Source organism: Cupressus sempervirens, chromosome 9 (assembly GCF_028749045.1).
Source record: "Cupressus sempervirens isolate cs-2001-9-10 chromosome 9, ASM2874904v1, whole genome shotgun sequence".
Taxonomy (NCBI): domain Eukaryota; kingdom Viridiplantae; phylum Streptophyta; class Pinopsida; order Cupressales; family Cupressaceae; genus Cupressus; species Cupressus sempervirens.
Window position 1 is genome coordinate 209,387,401 of NC_143126.1, and position 9,584 is coordinate 209,396,984.

The 9,584-nt window shown below is 33.2% G+C and overlaps 1 protein-coding gene across 1 annotated transcript in view; it reads left to right on the forward strand.

The window, feature by feature from the left end:
* Positions 1 to 9,308, forward strand: part of LOC149538231 (2-oxoglutarate (2OG) and Fe(II)-dependent oxygenase superfamily protein) — a 112,801-nt gene extending 103,493 nt beyond the window's left edge. The window contains exons 8-9 of the mRNA XM_089799608.1: positions 8,689 to 8,845; positions 8,952 to 9,308. Of these exons, the coding sequence (XP_089655734.1) occupies positions 8,689 to 8,775 (87 nt within the window). The 3' untranslated portion in view covers positions 8,776 to 8,845; positions 8,952 to 9,308. The remainder of the gene's footprint in view (positions 1 to 8,688; positions 8,846 to 8,951) is intronic.
* Positions 9,309 to 9,584: the final 276 nt, after the last annotated feature.

The following is a 9,584-nucleotide window of genomic DNA, read 5'->3' on the forward strand; positions in this document are numbered from 1 at the left end:
TATGTTTCCATCTTAAACATTGTCGGTTATTACCAATTTCCAACACTTAATTCAAATATACTTTTGAATAAGGATTATATTTTTAACAAACCCTGCCATTAATCTGTAGTTTGTGTCATGAAATGCTCTGTTCTCAAACAAGCAAAAGCAGTAATAAAGATCAACCTTGAATACCAAGGAAATTCTGAGGATGTAGAGTCTCAATCATATGAATAAGTGTAAGATGTAACGGTTCAGGCACCGAGGAGACACTGAACTAAAGATTTGTTGATTGTTAGTGAGTGCAATGAGTTGTTCTTTTCTAGTTGTAAGTTGGATATAATATGAGTTCATCCGCTGTATCTGTGTGTATTGAGAATTTGTTTATCAAGGATATAGATATTGAAAATTGGTCGGAGATATAAGCATAGGAGACCAGTAAGAATGTTGCCAAATTTAGAATGGCCAATCATGTTTTTCTTTCTAATGCAACTGTTGAATCAAGAATGTTCAATGTGTCTCTTTTTCATTAATACAATTGTAGACTGAATTGAGATGGTCAGTAAAAGAATTCTTGTTCTTGGAAAACCATCTCAAACCATAAATGTTTCTTTATTCATAAGAGAGTATTAAACATGTATAAAAGATATGGATATTCAGTTCAGAATGTATTACAAACATTCATACCCTGCAAGAGTGAATTTATTGATATTAAACAAGCACTTGGAAATCACGGGCTTGGAGGCCTGATGAGATTGAGGGGGCATGAGGAAAGATTCATCAACAATAAGAATCAGTAATATCAGTTATGACATTTTAATACATATCATTAATAATAGCTCATGCATATTCCTATTATGATGATCTCTTGCTGCCAAGTCGTATGGCGTGTTATATATCACGATGCCTAGTGAATGGTAAGATGTTCCCTGTCAATTCCGGGTAGAGAGGGCCTTTCTCGTTAAGAGATCATGTGGGGATATATATTGTGGTCCGAGGTTGGGTGGTAAAGCCCCTGGCAATGTTTCACCTTTCTCAAGATATTAGATATGCGTCAAATAGAGATAAGCCATGAAATCAATTGTCTATCAAAAACAGGTATTATAATTTTTGTTTATGAGAAAGTAAGATTAAATTGAGGTATTTCATTGTTATCATCATTTTACTGAATATTGAATATAAGTAATTATCTAATTTTGAGAAATTGTCACAGATAAGCAATCAGAAGGAAAAGAAATCCGAAGCCCTAATTGATTGTGTGACAGTTGGAACCTTAATTGAAATTGTGGTATTGGAAGCCCTAACTAAATCCGTGGTATCGGAAACCCTAGTTGAATCCATGGTTGGGGAAGCCCTAAATTGAATCCGTTGTTGCTGAAACCCTAGATAAATCCGTTGTCGCGGAAGCCCTAAATTGAATCCGTGGTCGCGGAAGCCCTAAGTGGTAAAGCAATACCAAAAGCCCTAAATAAACCGATGGTAATTGATGCCCTAATTGGTAAGATGATATGTGATGCCCTAATTTAAGTTATAATGGTATTTAGTGGTATTCATCAAATGATTTTTGAGATAGCAGTCGATTTGAGAAATTGTTATAGTATATTTGTGGACTAACCCGGGTGGTTGCAGAAGCATACTTAGTTGATTTTTCAGTCTCAGTTTTCCAAGGTATGTGATTTCAATTTCTGAAGTTATTTCATTTAATGGTATTTCAAGTAATTAGATAAGAAATTTTTTTTAACTGATTTTAACGGTAAATCTTCTTCACATGAACATGAATGATGTAATTGCCTTCCTATGAAATCAAAGTTATAACTGAATTCTACGCTTATGTTAAATGTTAAATTAGACTTGGGATAAACTGGTTGTTACACCTTAGAAAAATTGCCTTCTGTTTGTTATCATGGTGTCCGACAGATTTTTGCCCAAAGAACCATGATAACAAGCATATCATATGTAAGATCGTTACCTTACACTGATTACCTTCTGTTTATGTATGCTAATGAAAGATCGTCACCTTTCATTACATATCTGAAATAACAATTATATAACCAAATATAGATTGAAATCAACATATCAAATTTGACCTTTGAAATATTTTAACATTTCCCTTTAGAACTTCTCCTCATAGAGAAGATATCATCCATAAGGGATTGCATCTCAAAATTTCTCCCTCTGAATATAGATCCTGGGATGTCAGGTCCTCTTGTTACTTCCTAAAAAAAACCTCCCTTTTCCCAAGGATGCTTGACAAACTCATCACTCCCTCATGATATACGTAGGAGTAGGCCCATCAACATCATGCAATCACCCACAAGGATTTCTAGACTCCCTCTGAGTATCAATCTTCTAAGCTCTAGCATTGCCTTTGAAGAAGTGTCACACTCCCTCTTAATGTAGAAGAATCTCATGATCTCAATCATCAAAGATACTTGCATCAAGAGCCACACTTGATCAGCAGGGTCTTTGGAACTATTATCATTAGATTTAGTCTGCACAATATTTGGTAGCATATTTGAAGTACCAACCTTCTTTTCCTGTAAAAATATCCTCAAACATAAAGGAAAAGATCAAAGCAAATAACCCTTAAAGTATGTATAGAATTACAAATACATGAATAGGTAAATGTAAAAGATACGAGTACTTATCTGCCCATGAGGATCATGGAATATCTCCTTTTCTAAGGATGGTTTAAGTGGGAATGAAACATTGCCTATTATTCCCCCCACAATGTAAAGTTACCACTCGTATATCTTTGAACACTTTCACATCACATCAAATTTGAATACTTCTTTCTAAGTTACAACTTGCTCTTTTCATCCATATACGCTTCAAACCTTAAGCTTAGTAGTATAAGTGAACACAAACTTGTCCACAAGGGGTAGACTCATTAAATCACATAGTTGCATGAAATTACAATCATCTTGACTGTTACAATTTATCGATCATTGAAGATTCTATCATAACACAATTTACTCCCTCTGAATCAATATGATCGAGATCATCGGAGATTGACTGAATCTCTCTCTTTCAATGTTGCTTGAAATATTAACCTCCTTCTAAATCTCAATCTCCCTCTATTTTTGTAAGAACATTCTCAGAGGACAAGATCAAGGTATATAGCTCTTGGTTGTATAAATCAGAATGTCGACATGCATGTTAGTAATTGAACTCATGTCCATTACTAACAACAACATAAATGATTATAACATCTCTCTTTATTTTCAATAATAGAATTAAGATAACACAATACTTAGTTTCTATATATTTGACTTTCCCTCATATGACATATTTTCCTCCCATTTCATTTATATTTCAATAACAATATTAGTAGTTCACATTAATACTAATAACTTATATTGTTTAACATATTTATATGTAACAAAATATAATATTAATTATTAAATATCATTAAGATATTCTCTTTATAAATTCTCATTTATATACATATCTATATAAAATGATGTATAAAGGAGACTTAAAATAGTAATACACCATTTACTTACCTCCCATTTTCTTTTTCTTGAAATAACATTGTCGAAGGAAAAGATCAAGGGACATAGATTTTACGTATAGAAATATAAGTAAGAAAGATATTTCTCAATATATAATAATCGAAAAATAATTATCTCTTGTAGTCAAGGGATAATATCTTAGAGACAATAGTAGATCCACTTTAGTACTTTTAATTTTCATATATTTTCTTTATTTCCATATATACATATTTCCCTATCAAAATGGAATAAAAGAACATATATATCCATTACTAGAGATCACATATTTAGGTTTATATTATCTCACCATAATATACAAATTAAAAATGAATGATTGTAATGATAATAATCAAAATTAATGTTATTATTCTAATAAAAATTATATGTCCTTTTAACTAATAAAATATATATAATTCTTCATCATATATATTCATAAAGGAATACAATGATGCTATCTTTCTAAATTAAATTTAATTAAATATAATGATATATACCAAACAAGTATAACAATACCTGACTTTACCTTTCTCCATCCACGTGTACCTTGGTGGTTATACCACATCAACGTTATTTACTTCCCACTTGATTTGCGATGAGTCACCCATACATGTGAAATTAGTGTCGATACTCTTTGTTCGTATCTCTTGACCATTTACGAACATCTTAGTTTTTAATATGTGTCAAATGTTTTATATTTCTTCCTTGTCCATATTGAGGCGGGCTCTTTATTCGTATGTCTTAAAATTTTTATAGTTCTCGGTGTCCAAATAACCAAGGCTTGAGTTTCTATTGGTGCTCAACGTTCCTCCTTTAGTTGCTTCTTATACTTATAGAGAAGAGTCTATCACGCTTGATTATATAATGCTCCATGAAACTGCCTCCCTATAATAGGTGTTGTTGTTCTGCCAATTGATGACTTTGGCTTGTAGTTGATATCCACCAGTTTGGTTTCGCAGTGTTATCCCTGACTTTATATTTTAAGTTTTAATGTTATCCCTAGCCGGCTCTCAAAGCATCTCCTTCACCTATTGTGCACCATTTACAATGGCATCGTGTTCATTGAGAAACCTCTGAAAGACCTTTGGAGCCATGGAGCCTTCCGAGTCGCAATAGGTCTCATAGGGGGTGCACACATCCTAGGGAGGCTTACGAGGGTCATTGGTGAAGTGGCGAGTGAAGTTTTGCAAAATAAAGAATTTTTCTATTTCGTGATCTTCTTAACTTAGCTTGGCGATTTGGCGACAGATATTTTAGGTTTGTCGAGATGTCACCATTTTCTTATTTGGAAGTAAAATATCAGACTTGTTCACTCGTGTTATTGATAAATTTATTGTCTCGTTCATATCTTATTTCCTAATAGAGACCTTTGCTTATAGTTCAAAAGAAATCTAATGCTACTGAGAGTAGAGTGAGTTGTCCAAAATATGATGCTTGCTTTTCTTTATTTTCCATCCAACAATTTTCACCAATCTTCATCAATCTCTTTCAAGATTGTCAACACATTTCTCATGACAACTCAAGCTGTGTGCCATGCATCCGTGGTTGAAAGAAATGAAACAATTTCCTTCAGGGGGAGGATGCATTTGTTAAAGTGTATAGGCATAGACTATAAATACCGTGCATTTTCAAACGCTTAAGATTCCAGTGTATATTGTCTAAACACAAGCCTGTATAATACTCAATCACCAATGGTTCAAATTGTTTAGGAGCCTTATATCAAGTAATTTGCTTAGACTGTTTATTCTCACCCTTAAACAATAATGTGACTCCCAGTGTTTTATTTAAAATTCTATGCCTAGTTACTGCCATATAGCTCATAAAACATTCAATTAGTCTTCCTTTGTTATGCCATATCTGCAATCGGTCTTTTCCTTGATAAGACTCTGCCATATTATTCTTCCAATGGGGTCACGTGTCCTTTGTTTTGATGCGGCTTAGCATTTCTTGCTCTGCACTGTTTAATATTTGCAGAGAATAGCGAAAACCATTACCTACGAAGATGTACTTCAAAGTCTAGCGACTTCTGCCTACACCAACTGCATCACAATTTTCTATGGATCTTTGAGATTGGCAATTTTAATGAATCCCAACCAATTCCAACTTTTGATATTATATTATTTATTTATTTCATTACATATGCAGTCTTGCTCTGATACCATGTTGAAATATCTTAGAGCGTTTTTGCAAATGTACTTTCATTTCCATTGTAATTGATGATTTTCAAATGCAGATTTGAATCTCATATATGTATAATATGAGAGGAGGAGAAATGTCTCTTCAAGAGACATGTCTCTATAGTTAATCACCATTTAGTTTATAAATAACTATATGCATATCTCATCTTATATATATAATATTTAATATATTAACCATATATGTAATATAATATAATATAATTATATTATTATATAATAATATATAATGCATAATATATATAATACATATTATATTACATATATCATATATATTATATATATAAGATATATAATGCATAATATATAATATATATTATATTACATATATAATATATATTATATATATAAGAATCAACAATAACAATTTATCTGAAAAACATAAACACAGATTAATATATCAAATAATCAATGTTTTACTTCTACTGATGCTAAAACATTAACAAGATGAACATAGCCATGGTATAAGATGTTAAGAACCATAGGTCCTGTATGGCTTACTTGATTTTCCATCATTGTTGTGGTACACGTGTCTAAGAAGATTGCAATGACAAGAAACATTAAAAATAATTTAAATATCCTATTGCACCTTGATAGGAGAAAATGAATGAAACCAAAAGCCCTTCTTATGCATGCTGTACCAGTTAGCTAAAGCTTATTTTGAAAATTCTCATTTGGGACATTTTGTATCATTCTATCCCAAAGGAAATTTGTTAAACCTCAAGTTAGGTTTTGTTATCACCTAAAGGTTGCAATAGAGGGAAGTTCAGCTTTGGTCTTCTGTCTGAATCAACATTTAGCAACTTCCATGATTCTCATTCCTTCAGCATTGGAGTAGTGTTGAACTATCACTATTTTCCAAAGACAGTAAGGTTTGGTTGCATCATTTGTTACTCTTTTTGAGCCCTTTTGCTGATGATTGAAAGAATATACTTTTTCATCAGTAATTTTTGTATTTTTCACTCTTTTCAGATATCTCCTAGTATCTAGGATTGATTCAAAAGCACTTAGTTTTCATAAGATAATCAAGTTTAATATTAATGTTTGTTACCATCTCAATGTAACATTATACATGATCTGTAAAATGTTGATTACAAATTCACGAGTTCTTAAATTTACTTTCTTATTCTAGTTTGTATTTAAACTTTTGTCTACTAATGCATTCATACCATCATTTCTTTGTTCATTAAAAGTCATTTCTCATAAAGTGGAATACTATTATGCAGTTGGCAGTCCTTCGTATTCAATTTAGCATTCAGACAAATGATTGTGTCTGGTTGAAGTGTTTCATGAGGGCATGGTGTTTCACCTTTGACAAAGGAATTCATTAAACTAAATTTTCTCAAAGCAATTTCATCTTATAAAATTGATAACATTGTTACCAAGAGACTTGATGATCTCTACTAAATGATTGGTGCTAGATGACAAACTACTGAAAATATAAAGTAAACTGGGGCAGGGAGCTTATTTGATTGGAAACTTCCTTGGTTATTTTAATACTTAATAGCTTAGATACCGATTCGTGCCTCCTCTGAGCCAGCGGTGGAGGCAGATAAGATTGGAGGTGGATTCCGGAGCAGATGCGTCTGGATGCCATTCCGGGCCAGCTGGATGCATCCATGTCTCTCAGAGGTGCCTGGGAGCTGCCCATGTATACCTTTTTCTGTGTTCTTTCCAATGATGAACTTACCCATGTCCAGCAACTGAATTTGACCACAGTGTATCCCATATAGGTGTTCAGTTCCTTTCACACGTGGCTGTACACATAATTATTAAACTGCCTTTAATCCAAACTCCCATGTATCTGTACATAACCTTCACACCAAATTTTAATGATTCTGAATCTTCCATGCTGGCAATAGGGCTCGATTCAACAAAGAATTCATATATCCTCAGGGATGGCTTTTTATTGTCTTCAATCATAGAACTGAAGTCTCAGACCTTCAAGCATGCAATAGCTTGATGCCCATTTTGTCGGCATCTTCATTTTCTTTCCTGTATCCTACTCACGGCATAGCCACATGAGATTTCAAAAAATTGTGCTCAAGGAAGCGACATTTATTGACTCCCACGATCTAATTATTAATTTTTGACTTCTGGTATTTAGTCGTTTTCCAATCCTCCAATTTCGAGGTAGAGCCATTTTAAACTTTTAGCTTCTGTTTCAGCTACTAAATCATAAGTCTGGCTATATTAGTGATAATTGACTATCGGAAGAAACATTTGCCACAGTAAACTATATTGTCAGTACTAAAGAACAAATATAAACCTTTGTGGCCAAAATTTTTCATAAATTTTATTGGATTAAAGATTTCCACCCAAGTGCCAGAAAGAGATGTTTCCAACAATGAGAACTTTATTTATGATTTTTTCATTTCTTTGCACGCATGCACGCACACACACGTACACACACACACACACACACACACACACACACACACACACACACACACTCAACCATATGCATCTGCATCCCACCCAAAAACAATTCACACATCTGGTGCCCGCTTCCCGCATCCTCATCAGCATCCGAATTGGTAACTAAGGTTAATAACAATGAAAATAATTCTTGTATCAACTTGAAGTTTGTACTTTCAGTGTTAACTGAAAATGGGTGTCCTCAAACAAGAATTGAAGATTTACTCATGTTTTTCAGAATCCACGGGGTTGTGTATGTAACTGGGCACATTCCTCCGAGTTCCCTTTTTCCTAAAATTCAGCCTGAATTTCTAGTCATCCCCTTTTTGTATCTCCACTTTTCTTCACATCGAAGACGGGTGGTGGAACATAGATTTTATTCAAATGAATATTTGGTTCCTAAGAACTCTTAAGTTGTTGCAATGCTTCATTGTTGCTTTATGATTTACTTTTTGAATTTCTCAAAATAGCCTTTTTGTGATTTAATGCTAATTATTTATTTTACTAACTTCTTGAATGAACGAATTTGTTTTGTTGGCTGCATCATGTATTTATTTGCTAAACAAATCTCTTGATTTCTTGCACATGTTCTGTATGATTTTCAGACATCCTTGCATGGAAGCTGTCCAGTAATCAGAGGAGAAAAGTGGGTTGCTACTAAATGGATCCGAGATCAGATACAATTAGATTGAGAAGTTCAGAAACTGTCTATATTTATACTTGTTTGAAACTCATGGAGTTCTTATGAATCACTTGGAAGCGGTAATTTTTTCAAATATATTCCACATTTTTTTTCACATGTATTTCATATTATATCTGCCTATTATATCATTCATTTAAAAAGAAGACGTGGATATATTTTGAACAGAACCTAGTACCTGAGGCCGCTGGAGTTATTATTTTTGAGGCATCTGTTAAGGGTTGGTATTTATTATTCTTTCTTTGATCTCATATCTTGTAAAAATAACTTTCCCATCAACTTGCAATATGGTGTTCGGTCAAGGACGTGTTTAAACATGCAACAGCATGCAGTTTGTTGCTTCAACAGTTTTGTTTCCTATTCATGTTTCGCGTATAGTTATTCGCAAGTGGAAAACAGTTTTCGTCTGTAACTTCTCTGAGTTTGAAATATTCATGACATAATTTTCTTGTATATGTCTTCATTCAAGCCAAGCACAACTGCATGGAATGGCAACATTATTAAAGTAATCTATTCATCACAGTACACCTTTGTTGCTTTTTCTTTGACTCATGCTTTAACCAATTTTCAGTCTAACTAGAAACTATTGAGAGTGTTGAAGTGGATATGCACTCAGATGCAAACACAGTTATCTTGGACATATACCCAGCCTGGTATGTAGTATTCTATCTTGTTTGAGATGGCACAAACTGAAATTCTGTTTGAGCCTATTGAATACTACAGAGAGGGCTTAGTTACTTCCTTTCATAATTTTGAGTATCTTACTGGACAAATCATGCTTTTTGGTTCCATTGGAAAGGG